The 17,791-nt window shown below is 41.4% G+C and overlaps 1 protein-coding gene across 4 annotated transcripts in view; it reads left to right on the plus strand.

Moving 5' to 3' along the window:
- The window catches only part of arhgap36 (Rho GTPase activating protein 36), an 82,088-nt gene that overhangs the window by 45,524 nt on the left and 18,773 nt on the right, over positions 1 to 17,791 (plus strand). For all 4 annotated transcript variants that reach the window (XM_044183456.1, XM_044183458.1, XM_044183457.1 and 1 more), the window contains exon 3: positions 10,391 to 10,459. In XM_044183456.1, coding sequence (XP_044039391.1) covers positions 10,391 to 10,459 — 69 coding nt within the window. The remainder of the gene's footprint in view (positions 1 to 10,390; positions 10,460 to 17,791) is intronic.

Genomic DNA, 17,791 nt, shown 5'->3' on the forward strand with positions numbered 1-17,791 from the left:
CATGAGCAAAGCACAGAAGGGCATTGGCAGAGGAACCAGAGGAGCCAAACACCAACTCCTGGTTGACAGAACAGTCACCCAAGACTGCAGAGCCCGACACACCAACCTGTGCACTGCCTGGATTGATTACAAGAAAGCATATGACTCAATGCCGCACACATGGATCACTGAATGCTTAGAGATGTACAACATCAACAGGACTCTAAGGGACTTCATTGCGAACTCGATGAGGCTGTGGAAAACCACCCTTGAGGCCAATGGTAAGCCACTTGCACAAGTATCCATCAAATGTGGCATATACCAAGGAGATGCTCTGTCCCCACTGCTGTTCTGCATAGGTCTGAACCCCCTCAGCCAAATAATCAACAAGACTGGCTCTGGATACCGACTCAGGAACGGGGCCACCATCAGTCACCTCCTCTACATGGATGACATCAAGCTATACGCTAAGAGCGAGCGGGACATCGACTCACTGATCCACACCACCAGGATCTACAGCTCTGACATTGGGATGTCATTCGGGCTTGAGAAGTGCAGTCGAATGGTGACAAAGAGAGGGAAGGTAGTCCACACAGAAGGGGTCTCACTCCCAGAAGGAACAATAGCAGACATTGAGGATGGTTACAAGTACCTTGGAATACCACAGGCAAATGGCAACCTCGAAGAGGCAACAAGGAAGACGGCAACGGCCAAATACCTTCAACGAGTAAGGCAAGTCCTAAGAAGTCAGCTCAATGGCAAGAACAAAGCCCAGGCAATAAACAGCTACGCCCTGCCAGTGATCAGATACCCTGCAGGAATAATAAGGTGGCCAAAGGAGGAGATACAGACCACAGACGTTAAGACGCAGCTCCTCACCATGCATGGAGGGTTCCATCCCAAATCCAGCACCCTGAGACTGTACGCTAGCCGTAAGGAAGGCGGCCGTGGACTAGTGAGTGTGAGAGCCACTATCCAGGATGAAACATCCAAGATCCACAAGTACATCCAAGATAAGGCCCCAACAGATGACGTGCTCAGGGAATGTCTCAGGCAATGGGGAACAGAGGAAGACGTGCTGGAGGAAGGACCATCATGGGAGGACAAACCCCTACATGGGATGTACCACCGAACATAACTGAAGTGGCTGATATCAAGAAGTCCTACCAATGGCTAGAGCGGGCTGGATTGAAGGACAGCACAGAGGCACTCATCATGGCTGCACAGGAGCAGGCCCTGAGCACCAGAGCAATAGAGGCCCAGATCTACCGCACCAGACAAGATCCAAGGTGTAGGCTGTGCAAAGAGGCCCCTGAGACAATCCAGCACATAACTGCAGGGTGTAAGATGCTGGCAGGAAAAGCATACATGGAGCGCCATAACCAAGTAGCTGGCATAGTGTACAGGAACATCTGCACTGAGTATGGACTGGAAACCCCGAGGTCAAAGTGGGAAACACCTCCAAAGGTGGTAGAGAATGACCGAGCCAAGATCCTGTGGGACTTCCAGATCCAGACTGACAGAATGGTAATGGCGAACCAGCCTGACATCGTGGTGGTTGACAAACAACTGAGGAAAGCCGTTGTGGTTGATGTGGCGATACCAAGCGATGGCAACATCAGGAAAAAGGAACATGAGAAACTAGAGAAGTACCAAGGGCTAAGAGAAGAGCTGGAGAAGGCCTGGAAGGTGAAGGCAACAGTGGTGCCCGTGGTCATCGGAGCACTCGGGGCAGTGACCCCCAAACTGGAGGAGTGGCTACAGCAGATCCCTGGAAGAACACCAGACATCTCGGTCCAGAAGAGCGCAGTACTGGGAACAGCAAAGATACTGCGCAGAACCCTCAAGCTCCCAGGCCTCTGGTAGAGGACCCGAGCTCGAAGGACGAGACCACCCGCGGGGGGTGAAGGACAAAGTTTTTTTTTTATATTATTATTATTATTTTTTTTTTTAAACATATGTATATAAAGTTGTATAATATAGAGAACAGTGGCCGGGTTACGGTATGATACAAGAACTGATGAGGCAGGTTGCTGGAGGCAAAGTTTGACCAAAAGTAATGCAATCAAAAATACACCATGTAGTGCAACTTGGACACATCGTCAGTGACTAACCCGGGGTTGAGTCCGCCAGGCCCAAGCTGAACAGGTTGGAAGGGCTCGGGAGGATATCATACACTGACTGGACCAAGATCTTGAATCGGTGTGGTTCTGCCTTCCAGAGTACTGCCCAGGTGATCTTTCGGCCGTATGTATGCTCCCACTTGGTCCAGGCCCCCCCGGCTTGTACATAGCCACCATTCTGCTGTAGCGAGCTTCCTCCACCTCTGCATGTACATCCTACTGGATTAGCTTTCGCCTCTCTTTACCTGAGGCTTTGCTGTAGCAAGGTCTTAGATTGCTTCCAAGTCCAGCCCAACCAGTTGTCACAGTGCTGCCCATCAGGATGTTGTGCTGCAACCTTGCCAGCATGCTGAACTGCCTCCTGTGTGCACCACTTCAAGAACAGGCAGGGGTCTACCACACCAGACAGGACCCCAGGCGCAGACTGTGCAAAGATGCTCCTGAGACAGTTCAGCACATAACAGCAGGGTGTAAGATGCAGGCAGGAACAGCGTACATGGAACGCCATGACCCAGTGGCTGGCACAGTGTACAGGAACATCTGCCATGAGTATGGGCTGGAAGTCCCATGGTCAAAATGGAAGACACCTCCTAAGGTGACAATCAATGACCAAGCTAAGATCCTGTGGGACTTCCGGACCCAGACTGACAAACTGGCGAAGGCTAACCAACCAGACATCGTGTTGATCGACAAACAGCAGAAGAAGGCGGTGGTGATAGATGTAGCAAGCCCAAGTGACACAGGAAGCTCGAAAAATACCAAGGGCTGAAAGAGGAGCTAGAAAAGATGTGGAGAGTAAAAGCAACAGTGGTGTCAGTGGTAATCGGAGCACTGGGGGCTGTGACCCCCAAATTGGGCAAGTGGCTCCAGCAGATTCCAGGTACAACATCTGAAGTCTCTGATACTGTGCAGAACCCTCAAACTCCCAGGCCTCTGGTAGAGGACCCAGGCTTGAGGATACCACCCCACCAGGTGAGAGGGGGATTACATTTTTTACACACACACACATATATATATATACCTCCTTGCTACAGGACCTACAAGACAGTGTGGCTTAAAGATTTTGGTTAATGACTAAGCTTGTTTTACAGGCTTCCATACAAAAAATGATCTTTCGCTCCGTAAGTAAGGAAGTCAAGCCTCTATGAAGTCTGTTGTCCTGCCTTAACAGCATCAGAAACATTCATCTGTGATAACAGCGGGAAATACCTCAACACTTTTCCTCTGTTGATGTTTACTTGCACAACCCTTCCTTGTCTTGCCATTGGACTACTCCCTGCTTTGAAATATATTGTTTATGTGCAATCGTCTTATCCATGTGAACTCTAAAGTACTAAATCCAGCCAATAAAGTGGGACAGTTTCCCCAACAAACCGTACATTTTTCAAACACCTCACAGCCTGCAGACTGGGAGGTTTTCTCTCGTGTTTATTGAGGCTGGAGGGATCCCTGAGGTCAGGAGGATCAGAGTATGGGGCTGATGCTAAGAAACAAACACAGCTGATTGTAGAAAGTGTGTGTGTGTGTGTGTGTGTGTGTGTGAGAGAGAGATGTGTCTGTAGCCTTTCTCCTATGAGACCAATTGGTATGTAAGCTGGTTTTCTCAGACTCAACTGCTCTCTCCCATACAGTTGTTCTCTCTCAGGGTTATTAACCCCTGACCTGCTCAACTTTGACCACGCTGCTGATTCAGTCCCAGTTTTCCAATAATCACTGAAGCTCAATTATACTGTAGCTCATCTGAGGTCTGGATTTTGATTCCAATTAAGATTAAAAAAACAAAACAAAATCTACATACTTTATTCAGTTTTTGTAACTTTTCTCAAACACCAACAAAGGTGCCCTGTGGAGTTTTCTTGTCTACAGTCAGTGTTTCCCATCAAAATGCATTGTGTCAATCCTTGAGACCTCACAAGTGTGTTGAATGCATTTCCTTCCTCTGTTAAACATTTGCAAAGCTGATTTTTATTTATTTATTTTTTTCACACATTTTTAACCACATTTTGGGGACTCACATCCTTTTTAGAGTCAAAAAGCAGCTGCTCACAATGTGAAATGTTTAATTTTAGGGTTAAACCTTGTTTTAAGATTAGGATCTCAAGGGAATAAATGTAAATAAATTAATCCCCCTTTAAGTGATGGAAACGAGTTTGTGTGTTTCTCCCATATGATTCAGAACAACATGTATCCTGTGAGACTCATCTCTGCCCCCCTCACTATTTTCTCTTGCTTTCTTGTTCTTCATTTCTTATCTTTTAGGGGATAAATGTATTCTCCTTTTCCATTAGGGTCAATTACACAGTGAGATTCATGGGAAAACACGAGTTAATCACTTACCATTCACGGCTTTGTGACTCTACCTGTTCAGATGTTTTCAGGAGCTTGGCTTTCCATGAATTTCCATGCTCGGGGACAGCAGTCAGTCATGATATCTTTATTGTAGATTTCTGTATCATATGTACTTTTTGTTCTGAACAATGTGCTAGGAAAACCAGGTATTAAAATTCCAAGCAAAGTTGAAATTCAGGGAAATAGCGCACATATTCCAGAGGTAACAATCTGGGATGCACAGAGTGCCATGTGTTCCCTAACAGGGAAAAGACCCGACCTTGAATTATTTGTAAACCCCAGCTTTACTTACCAAAACAATGCCTTCAACCCACGTAAACCCGGTCAAAGAGGGAGGATGTGGAGCTTGTAAAACACAACAAAACCCTTTCATTCATTCCCTGTTTCCATTGGAGGTGAAGTTGTTTGTTTGTTTGTTTGTTTGGGAAGATTTGGGGTACTTAATTTATTAATTAATAACAGCAAACACTGTTGTTTTTCCAAACAAAAGAGATAAGTAATACTAAAAATCCTTAAAGTACTAATAGTCCAGTTAGTTATGAAACGATGCAGTCCCGTACAGCACAAAACCATCACAAAGGCTCCATAAAATGCAAAATCAAACTATACACTCACAACAGTAATACATTGTTTTTCTATGGTAGATTGCACATACATTAATCTACCTTACTGTATATACTATGAAAACATTTATTCCACTGTAAGTACACACAAGTAGTTCAGCGGTTAACAAAGGTTGCCCACTACCAGAAACCGGCAATGGCACCAGTGAATACAAATGGCAGTATTCAAAACTTCAAAACAAAGTCCAGAGGAATGAGACAGTGACTAGCTAGCTAGTAGCTAGGACTTGCTCAACTCTCCGCTGACAAACAAGCTTTTACTAACCAATTAATAATGCTATATTATTATTAATTATTACACTATAATATACTATACACTATACGCTACTCCAGGGCCGTTCAATTACAAATTCAATTGGGCCAGATTTTAAAACCAGGAAATTTAGCCAGACATTTTCAGCAGCCTGTTTAAAACCTTTTTTTTGTTTTTGTTTTTGGTAATGACAAATTTTTAACAAATGCAAATGAATGTAATAAAAAATAGCAGGCATTTGGAGATGGCGGTTATAAACAAATACTTGCCAGTCCAGGCACGGTTAAACTGACGGGTTTCATTGTCAAACTCACGCTTCAGGGTTGACAGAGACATCTTTTCAGTAGAGCACGTCCCTACTTGTGACCGTCAATAGCCAGATGTTTTGAAAAGCTACTAAGCGTGGTCAGAACTCACATGAGAAAACGTTGATTTGTGAAAGATATGATTGGCCGTGTCGCTACATCCGTAAACATCCTGCCCGATTGGTACTGAGCAACTCTCAACAGAGATGAGAAGGAAGCGAGGTGGCTCACTCGATAGCTACTTCCATACACTATACATGTAGTTTACTTATTTTGTCATACATCAGATTTATGTATGCTGGGCCACTCGGAGGTTGCTTCTGAGCCGGATAAGTATAATTACTTAATCATATTATATACTGTTCTGGTGTATACGCTGTCATAGTAGATATATTACTCTTCCGTACTATACTTTGCTGCTGCTCGTTATACCACTACGTCACTTCAGTACTGCACTATTAGTTAAAGTACAACACTGGTCGTGGGTACTGTATGTGTACTGCTTGCCTTGTAATTTTGAGTTGAATTGCTATTGTATAGGTTCTATTTTTATTTCTATTTTATTTTATATACTTATTTAATTTGTAATTTTCTCTATCTGTACTTATTTCTGTCCTTAATTTCCCCTCTGGGGATCAATAAAGTTATCTTATCTTCAGAGGTCCACTAGGGATATGCTAAAGTGTTAACATGAGCACTGGAGACTAATATACAATATATATTTTATACCCTTGATGGATACATTTGCCAATGAACCAACATCCCAAAAACAGCATTCCTTTAACTTTTATACATCAGATCTCAGACTGTCTGTCGCTGCTCCATAGAAGATGAAACTGGAACAATACAAGTAAAGGTGACTTACACCTACAGCACCCCAGAGACAGTTACATTGTAACATTAGACATGAATGCAGGAACAGTCTGAATCTACTGTCTGGCTCACAGACAAAGCACTCTGTGAGTAAGTGTGGGAATCTTTGTCCTCAGTTTCTCCCCTGGGGTGAAATCTCTCCAGTCCACCCGGTCCGTCACGGTCTCAGCATCACCTCCCGCCGCGCTCCCTCCCTGTTTGTCTTTCGGGTTTCTGTTACTTTTTCTCCACTGGGTTTCCATCTGTCTCTCCATACGGCTCTTCACTCCTCCCATTTCATCTTTCTTTACCATCTTTCCTCCTCTTTATCTCTTACTTTCTCCTCTTTTTGTCTATTTGCCTCTTACTGCTCCAACTGAAAAAGGAATCCATGCCATAAAACCTCTCCAGTTCCGTTGTACAAGCACTCCACTTGCCATGTAAAGACTAGGTCAGTCTTTACATTTATGTACATGCATGTGCTGGCATTTGAGTGTGTGTGTTCATGCACCTACATGTGTTTGTTAGTTAATTTCGTTCGTAACATCCAGTGAATTCTTGTTGAAACGTGTCAGTAGTTTTCAGACAGATTTGCTCTTATTTGGTGCGGTCTGGAGTTCATTCTCATGCCCCATTCTCAGAATCGCTGGTCTGCAGGGACTCCAAACTACTTCACTGTCTCCTTCCTCCTTTCCACTTCTTCCTCTCCCTCTCACGTTTTTTCTGCTCTAATTTTTCCTGGTCTCCACCTTTTTTTTTTTTTTTTAAATTCTTATTTCTTATCTCTTATAACCAGGAAAGCCTCTTTTTCCAGAGTGTCCTGGCTACAGCCAGTCGATTAGATGAAAGTGTTTTGAAAATCAAGTAAAATGCTAAATTTTCTTTGGTTCTAGCTTCTCAAATATCTGGATTTGCTGCTTTTCTCTATTTTATATCATTTTAAATTGAATATTGGAATTTGGACTGTTGATTGGATAAAACAAGCAATTTGAATACGTCTCTATGGGCTTGGAGAAATAGTGACGGACAAAATATAATTGGCTTGGATTAAGTGATAATAAAACCAATCATTAGTTGTAGCCCTAGTCCTGTGTCTGAAATACCCTGTAACATCAGCAGCCAGAGGAGAATGTACAGTTTTTGCAGCAATGATTTTATTTCAAATTTTTCCTCTTGCAACAACTTTCTCTCTTTTAAAAACATACTTTTTCAGGTCTTTTCCCTTTCTTACTCCTGGTCTCTCTCCTTTTTTCTTTTAAATCCAAACAATATGTTCAGTCTCACTCAGTTCATCCGTCTTCTGATCCCCCAAAGGTTTCACAGAGAAGCTACATTTACTGCTTGAGGAATTCAGTTATACATCTGTGTTTAAACAGTAGAAAGTTGAGAGTAGAAAAGCTAATTGTGAAACATCTTAAAGTTTTGGATTCAGGTGACTGATCTGCAATTTTGTATAGTTTGTAATCATCCAGAAATTGATTGAAATGATGCATTTTACAAAAACTTTCTGCCAACAACAAATAATGATGCAAAACTGCAGGAAAATCTCAAAGTCTATTATACTTGGAAGCCTGTGCTGTTCTCCCTCTCTGTATTTGTCTTGGTCTGTCATCTTAGCTCTCTGTGAATGTGCATTATGTAATCATACAAATGTGCGCACACACACACTCGCACAGACATCCTAAGAGATTAGCCTTAGCTGGAGGTGGCGTGTGTGGGTTGGGAGGGGCCGTGCGCTTTGGAAATAAACTTTAATTTCCTGCAGTCATGGGAATTTGACCCTTTCATCTCGACATGCAAAACACACACAGAAGTACATACACACACTTTCGCATGGACACAAATAGTCTCTCTCTCTCTCTCTCTCTTTCCTTCCCCTACTGTTTTAATTTTTTGCTGGCTTTTCCTTGTGTTTAAGGGGGAAAAAGCAAAGAATTTCCATCCCAAGTCCCAAATAATCTGGACGGGACAATTTGCGATGCAGGGAACTCTGATCGTTCTTTAACAGGGAAATGACCCAACCTTGAATTAGTGATTTCTAAACACCAGCTTTAGTAACCCAAACAATGGCCTCTTCCACTTAAACCCAGTCAGAGGGGCAGGATGCAGAGCTCGTAAAACAGAGGACAAAACGCACACTATCAAAACAGACAGCGAACTGCTTTTTTTCTTTCAATGTTTGGCTAGTAATCCACAGGTATTTGGAAAGAACACCAAACAAAAAGGATGCTAGAATGCACAAAATGTCAATAATGGTTTTCTAATAGTCCAGATGAAATTAAATTGCATTTTTTGTTGCAGCAGCAGCATAGCATACAGATCTGTTTTTTAAATTACATGTCCAAAAAGATTGAAGTTTATATTTTCTATCTTTTGGTTTCATGACGGCGTCTCGTGCATACAGTATACCACTGAGAACGCTGTTGTTTTTAGGTCTACGTCAACGGAGATGTTCTTAGTAAATTCTTTGCATGTAACCAATCAAATCATTCGACTTTAAACTTCATTGCATAACGCAATAAGTCAGTTATCACTGGCTGACAGTGACACCGACTAACAGCCACAACTACATACTTTGAACTGCAACCAACATTACCTTTCTAGCTAACATCTCTTTCTCCACCTACAAGCACGGACACTGGGACTGTCGCTTTTTCAGGAAACCAGGGTCAAACAAAGGAGAACTAACGCATCATTCGTTCAGATATATTCAGACACAACCTGTGAAAAAAAATCTACATTGGATAGCTGTTGTTCCATTCATTAACCACTGCTTCACTTCAGTGACAAGCTAACATTAGTGTAAAGCAGTTTTCATCTGTGGTGTCTAATCCAAAAATGCTTCTTCACATTACTTCTCAGATGGCTTGGTGTCATGATTATCCGCTCAGCACAACTTGCTGTATTTCCCTAATGAAGATAACAATAGTTTAGTTTTAGTTAGTTTAGTTTCGAGATCACCAACAGAGCAACCACATCTCATGGTCTGCCCAAGCAGATGGAGTTTGCTCACTTGGCATGCGGATAACTCCAAGTTGTCCATACTTGGGTCAGGTGATGACAATTGTTATCTTCCTGGCAACTGAGCCAGCTCCACTCGCTGAGAAAAACTGTGAGATGCGATTGAAAGCTCCGGAAAAGCTAGTGAGTGGCCATTGAGATTGAACTCTTCTTTCTTTCAGTACTAAAAAAAAAAAGAACAATACATTTGAAAATAATTTGACATTTTTGACTGCAAAAAGGGGATGATGTGTGATTTCAGTTGGACTTTAAGGGGGGTTTTCCTTTTTAGTATCATGCCCTTAAATACAGTTTTCCACTTTTCATTTATCTGTCATGCTAGATTTTTCTCACACACATACATGCACTTATAAAACACACACTCACCTCATATCCCTTTGCCTTTCATGTCTGGGGCTGTGCAGCCATTAAGGAAAGGGCTATTCAAACAAACAACAAGGTCTCGTCTTTTGAAATGGTCCACTCTTTTCTTAGAGCTGAGGAAGAGGTACAAGCTGTCCGGAGGAAAAGATAAGTGAAAGAGAGAGGAAAGGGGAAAAAGGTCGTAATGAGGGCAGTTTGAATTGGCTGTGTGTGTGTGTGTGTGTGTGTGTGTGTGTGTGTGTGTGTTTGAGAGGAAAAAGTGATGATTGAGTTTATTATGTTTATTCAGGGCTGATAAAAGAACACGCGAGACAAATGTGTGTAGTGATCCTTCATTAGTGTTAACTGGGGAATTTTAACAAGCAATATACATGAAAATACACACGTACACGCACTTGCATAACTGAACAAATGAAAGACATCCCTGATCAAACCGTCTTCATCGTTCACACTAAAGCGCGCACATACTTGAGCACTACTAACAATTTTGTTTGTGGTTTTGTTTTCTTTTTTTTCTCACAGAAATACGCAAACGGAGAAAATCTCTGCGCAGGAAGTTTGACTCCTTTTCAAAGGAAAAGAAAGAGCGAGGTAAGTTCATCACACAAACACAGTCATGTGTGGTTAAACATGAAACCATCTCTGGCCACAGTTTATCTCCTTTGATAAGCTGTGTTTCCATGAAGTCTGTGAATGACCCGGCACCCACAGACTCTGTAGTGTTTGATACAGGAAATATTATCATCAAACACAATGTCCCCTTCTGTCCATTAAAACAGCATCACCACCACTGACGTCCAGTGGCTTTTACCACTAATGGTCTTACATACTTGACATACTGTGTTTATAAAGCACAAGTGGCTCAGGGCTGCAGACTCACTCGTGGAGTGTTCAGTGAGTCAAGCCTGTGTTTCATTGTCTCTGCTTCTTTCTTGCGTCGTTATAACATAAACTGAATAATGAATAAAATGAACACAAACACCCTCGACAAGCTCTTTGAACATTGTCGTGCTGTGTCACCCTACGAACGCAAAAACAACTCCGTCAGTAGAGGGTGTTTACGTGCACACCAAGCTGGATACTTCCAGTTCTCTGGGTAATATTTTGTTCTTAACATTTACACTGTTCAAAGTGATATCATTTTTGTGGTTGCTCATAGTTTTTATCTCTTGACAGGACAAACTCTTTACTACAGTTTGATCTCATTTGCAAAACTAAAAAGATGGCATCTTAAAGGTGATAATCTCTTATATGCTATAATTCTCAGTTCTACTCTCAGCAAGGTTGGATTAAGGACAAAACTCCCTTATCCCGAGGCCTTCAGGGACCCTGAAGGCCTCGGGGTCACTGTGTGTCACTTGGATTGTGGTAATCTGATCAATTTCAAATTGGTTTTGGAACCAAAGCACAAGATCAACTGGAATTATAAAAGCTTTAAGGAGTGTTCTGTGTTAATACTGAGGTCCTGTCTTGTAGCAGGCCCCCCGTGTCATAATGTATCACTACATGTAACAGCGTGATATCTGATCTTTACTGTATGTAAATCTTGGACAAAGCGGAGGTGGAAAAATGAAGAGAGGCAACCTCATTCTTTATATTCAGCAGTGAAGCCATAATCTACAAACTTCATGTCTTCTCTTGCTCTAATTTCCTTTAGATGCTGTCACCGACCCATGAAGTTAAAATGAGTTCAGTCTCAGCCTCTGACCAAGCTGAACCACAATGTGGTGTCATAGTGTCATAATGTAGTTTTAACACCTTCATTATTTCAGTTTATATTGTGCTGACATGGAACATTTTACTCAAGTTACAACAAACAAGTTAATCAGGCCTTGTTTTTTTGTAGATGTGAAGTAAAATCAACAGCTGTCCTTAGGTCAAGTTTTGTCCTGACTAAAACTAAAACTGTATTTCTACTTCTTTGTTTTGGAAGACTTTATACTCTAATCCCACGCCAAACTGAAAAGTAATCTTGTACTTTGTACAATCCTAAATTTTACTTTCGATAAATTTACACAAGTTATGCAGCTCTGCGTCACGTGTTGCTGATGATGACGCAGCATTCACACTCGTGTCTTTGAGCTGTATGGTTATTAATTGGAGTCGCTCATGTTGTGTGTTCATATCCAGAACATAGGGCGCTGTATTTCCGGCAGTATCACTACATGTAACAGCATGATATCTGCTCTTTACTGTATGTAAATCTTGGACAAAGCGGAGGTGGAAAAATGAAGAGAGGCAACCTCATTCTTTATATTCAGCAGTGAAGCCATAATCTACAAACTTCATGTCTTCTCTTGCTCTAATTTCCATGCTGTCACCGACCCATGAAGTTAAAATGAGTTCAGTCTCAGCCTCTGACCCGCTGAACCACAATGTGCCCACCCCTCTCTTGTTCTGAATGGGAATAAAATGATCTGGGAGTGTCGTACTTTGATCACTGTGCATCGAATACTGGTTTTCATTTCCTGTTTTGATACACACACAAACAGCCGAGCTAGTTTACACAGAAACTAGTGCCAGCTGCTTGTAAAGTTGTCCATGTTAAGCACCAAAATAAGATGTGATTACTCGATTTTGGTCTCCAGTAAACAGGGCCATAGCATTGCTGATAGTTGCAACATGTAAACACAGGCCTCCAGTTCCTTGAACTGTTTTCATTTCCCTCTCTAGTTTGCCCTCTCTTCACATTTCATCTCTCTCCTCTGCTTTCTTTACCTCCCTCTTCTTCTTAATCTCTCTCTCTCTCTCGCTGTAAGCCATGTAGCCGATCATCTGCCAGTGTGACCCCAACCTCTCATAAAGAGATGTTCTCTGTTCTCAGGTGATTATCACAGCAGTGCGAGATACAAGCCAAAACACACAACACACACATTCCCAGGCTGTCTGCGCAGGTCTTTAAATCCTGCCTCCAGCCTCTTACACACAGGGACTTAGCTGAAGCTAACCCTGCTAATCAAAACATAGAACATTGGGACCTGGCAGGGCTACTGCTGGCTCTGCTCCCCCTACTACTGAAGGCATGACTGTGTGGCTTGGATGTAACAGGATTACAAAGTGGTAACGATACATTTGGTGGTTATCTGTTTGGAGTCACAGTAAGAGAAATACTAATAAGACAGTTTTTATGTAATTTGTAGGGTTTTTTTGTAATTTGTTAGGAATGATGGGAAAAGCCACATTGCTTGATTTTAAGTTTTTCCGCTTTTCCTTGCTTTGATGCAGCCTGCAGGTTTAGCCACGCAAATACTTCTCTGGTACAGCAAATCCTAGCGGAGGAAGTCTGTTTCAGAAACAGCCCCCGCCTTTGTGATGTCGGAAAAGGGGTTTCAGATGCTGTTAGATCATCCAACTCTTTCCCAGTTGCTACACCTCCAATCTTTGTGTATTTCTCTGTGAAAAAGCAGGATTGAGGAAAGATGGAGCAGACATTGTTTTTAGGAAAAGATTAAATAGAAGTTACTAAGCATTCTACAGTTTGCGTTTGTGCTGTTTCTCTGGGGTTTACACAGAGGGGACATCCTGTGTTTAAAGACAGGTTTTTAAATTCATTAAGCTCAATGCCCCGGAGGACCAGTATTGTCACCCAGATGCTGGTGTGGTGAAGTAGTGAGTACTCAACAGCATCTAAATATATCTCCTTCAGCCTTCCAGTAACAGACAATGACCTGAGGAACAGAAATAGTAAAGAAGGAAAGCAGTGAAATGCCTGAACAATAAGGCTTTAACCAGTCAGGCACACACAGCTGTCTTCCTGTCTGAGTTTTAGTGTTTGTTTTACTCAGGACATGCCCCGAGTGTAATGCTAACTGTAGTGTAATGCACTAATCACGCCTACTAGGGCTTCATTTAGTCAGTTTCAAGCTTCCTTAAACCCAACTCTAGCAAATGTTTGACTTGAAACCAAAAAAAGCCTCTAAAGATTTTTAAATTTGATATACTCATTTAACTGTCTAAATATTTTTAAAGTAAATGTTATCTCCTTACATGAATGTCTAAATACAGTTTCAAAGATTTATTGATTTTGCCAGAAATATAGTTCTAGTGGAGAAATGCTAAATCCCTTTATTTATAATTGCATTTCGTGAAGATTTTACACAACAAAAATAAAATTCATAAAATAGAATGAATCAAAATAATAATATAAACAACTACTAAGTGTAATGTTTGTGTAATTGTAGAATGTAAACTCCTTTTCAGGTTGATTTTAAAAAAACAAACCAAAAAAACATATCCCAGAAACCTGCAGAGACTTTATTCACTTTTTTATAACTCTGTAGCAGTAAAGGTTCGGACCTCTCTGTTGTCCAAATGTCCCGTTAGCTTGGCTGCCTGACTCTTAAGAAGTGTTGTCTTCCAAGCTGCCACAGCCAACTGTTAAATCCTCAACTATTTACTTTAAACAAGCAAACACCTCCAGTGCAAGCAGCTAACACTGTCGTAGCTGGCATTCAGCCAAATGTCAGGAGGCAGCGGCATGGAGTGGTCAGCTTGGCTGTTCCAGCCAACAGACGTCAGGACTGAGGAATAAGCATGGGCTTACTGTTCAAACGGGCCATTAAGTGTGGCGTGTAAGACATATTAACAGATGGATGGAGCCCGTTCTTGTTGGCAGGGCCCATTGTGTTAGTATGAAATGTACCGGGTTACTCAGGGTGGTGTGTAAGAAACAAATCTTTCAGCCTGTTCCAAGACAAAGCGTCCATCCTGCTGAAGTGTCCTTAAGCTAGAATTCTTCCTTAATAAGCGGCAAGCAAGAAGATTATTGTTATTAAATATATGCACTCAAAATGGGGTGTGAAATTGTGAAACAGCCATTGGTGTTGATAAGGGTTAGATGTGGTTATTACTGCTAAGAGCCCTAAAAGCAAACATTTTATCATGTTATAGTACATACTGAAACAATTACAACAAAAACGAATTCTTCTCCTAATAGTTGACAACAAATATCTAGACTGGCATCACAAAGAAATGCCAAATGTGGTCATTAGGGACTAAAATGAGTTCCTCAGCCATTGATCCTGGTGCCAACAGCACTGTTGTTTTTAAAGCCATTATCTGACCAATTTACCTAATGTTCTTAGTTCTTCTGATGCGATGAAAACACAAACAAGAATGTTCAAATGGGTCTTAGTGCTAAAGTTTAGTTCCTGGGGCTGCTCACCTGTAACTATTTGGTCTAAAAGAGACATAACATAGTAAAAATGGTGATTTAATGGTATCCTGAGTGTTTGATCAGCTTTCAGAGCAAATCCTTATTGTGTTTGCTAGCAACTGAGAGTTGTTAAAAAGTAAGTTTTGACCTTTAGCATGTTTATAAGCCATTATGTCTTATGATATCTGTTTAGCAGCCAAGTTCAAGTGAATTGTGAGCTGTTGTGTAAACAACCGAGGGTAGCTTCACAATCTGTTGTGCACATTAGCCATTAGCTAGTCCAAACTCCGCTTGTAGCCTTTCAGCAAGCCAGTGACTGTGACCTTGTACCTGTGGCTACAAGCTAATGCTAACTGGCAGTTGGCCAACAAGGCACCTGTCGAGGAGCTTATCTGTCTGCCTGACATGGCGCCTGATGGAGGAGGACATCATGTGGAGGAGGGCTGGTCAGATTAGCCTCAAATCAAGCAGCAGAAATAGAATTTAAAAATGGTTGTAGAGCAAAGGTATCAGGGGAGAGGATTAAACCCAAAGCTCAGGTAAAAGTTTTGGTCACTCCCAAATTTGCCTTGTGCCTTCTGGAAAACAAGAAATTCCATCTGAGATGTTTAATATGAGTAAATACAAATCCTGAACTGAGATTTGATGCTGAAATGGCTAAATCCTGCATTATAAAGTAAAAAAGCATTTTCCCCCCCCCAAACTATTTAATGGTTTCATCCCTCATGATCCCTCTGGATTATAAGAACATTATTTTCCAACTTTTTGGAGACGTGGGGATACTGTGACACAGTTTTACAACTGCCTTGACAGGGTATCACCAAAAAATTTTATTAAGTCAAGTTATCCAATTATACAAATGAATTTAATAGTGAAAATGAAGTTGACATTGAAAATATTCAGCAAACTGTCCTGTAGTTTTGGTTCACCTTTGACCTTCTGTGCAGTAGACTTGTAAGCGTACAGTTCTGAAAAGCAGTAAATAATTTGTCCGTTTTCATTTAAAAAAAAATGAATTTTCCTTTATGAATATTGCTTTTTATTGAATATCAAACAGTAAAATGCAATATCAGCCTGTTTTCTCTGTTGATCATCCTATGAATGCTACCTTTATGTTGCTGTGTAAGTGCTGAATAAACTCCAAGCACAACCTGAGAGTTACTTCAAGCTGAGTCAATCCCACATCTTTAAGTGCTTTATGTGGCATCCTGCCAGTCTGCCTTGGCTGTCTGACCTGCTTGGGACATTTCTCACCAGCTGTGACAGCTGCTCAGTGTTTCCCGTTTCATGCATGTGAATGACACAAGTAGAGTGAGCTTAACGCTTCACTAGCCTAACATCAGTTTATTCCTGTGTATTTTAGGTGCTGTAGAGTGGAACAGTCACTTTACACTCAGGGTTGGCAGGATGTATCAGTCATTGGACCAGCGCGTCCTTCTACTGGACGATCAGGGTTCAAGACCACAAACTGGCAAACATCCTCGCTGATGAAATTGTCATTTAGCGAGATCCTTCTTCAGAGGTATTCAGATGCAAAGGCAACGGGCAAAATAAAGTTGTCTGAAGTGCAAAAACATGCCAGTGCTGTGAGATAATTAGAACCAGATTCCAAACATGTTTAAAGTATTTTCCAGTCAGATCATTTTTCATGACTTTAGTACCGCAATCTGCCTTATTTTATCTTCTTGATTTGTTTTGGGAACAGTTTGAAAGATCTTTCTGCACTGGCAGATTTTTCACTTGTTTTGAGAAAATGACTTTTAGTGATCAGTAAATAGACAAAGCTTACTTGATATTGTGGAGATTTGCACAGTGAGTTTTCTTTAAATTTCTAAATTGAAACCAGGGACAACGTGATTGAGTGAGTAATTGGTCAAAGCGGGAATTATAGGTGAGGTTTGAGTTCAGTGAATGGTTAATTACTCATACAATAATACATAATAATATAATCTTACAATTCAGAGTCACAAGATGGTTTAGAAGGCATCATTATCCCTCCCAAAACACAAATGACAAAGCAGCGCTATTATTGCTGTATTATCGATGGTGATATATTGCCTGTTTACTGTGTTTCTGTTTACTCTTTGCTCTAATTATTTTCTCATCTCTATTGAGTAAATGTGAGTACTTGGGTCAATGACAGATCAGAGAGCTGCTGACATTGCAGTCAATAAGAACTAATTTGTGTTTAGTAAAATGTACAGTTTATGGTTTCCTATGCAGTGTACAGTGTCTCATCCAGGCCACATTCACCCACGTTTTACAAGACAATTAAAGATAATTTTCTTATTGGGGCCGAATTCAGTTCATGCCTTTATAACATCAACCTGCACAGTGTGAGAGGCTTATGGGTGAAAGTCGCTGAACAATAAAGAGTTTACTTTTGAGTTTGTCAACAAAGAGCGAGCCAAGGCTGCACAACAGGTGGATATTTTTTGCCTTGTTATAAAGAGAGAGTCAGAATAATTCAAGAAATAAAACACAGGATCTTCAGCTCAGAATCCCAAGGAGTTACACACATACTGACCAAACCTTCAGCAGACAATTTACGTCAAATGCCAACATTATAGGAAGCAATCTGCGCTTTAGTGAGGCAGAAAGTAGTGGTGTGGAGGTCGAGTTGATGAATTTGGGTGTAGCATATCTGACTTTCATTCTGGGGACATCTTTGCCTGTTTAAATCTAGTATTTCCACAGACTCCGAATAGTGGATGTAGCGTACAGGTTGTACAGAGAAGAAGAGAACAGCAGGGCCATGTTTGTAGTGC

Source organism: Siniperca chuatsi, linkage group LG22, assembly GCF_020085105.1.
Source record: "Siniperca chuatsi isolate FFG_IHB_CAS linkage group LG22, ASM2008510v1, whole genome shotgun sequence".
Lineage (NCBI taxonomy): Eukaryota > Metazoa > Chordata > Actinopteri > Centrarchiformes > Sinipercidae > Siniperca > Siniperca chuatsi.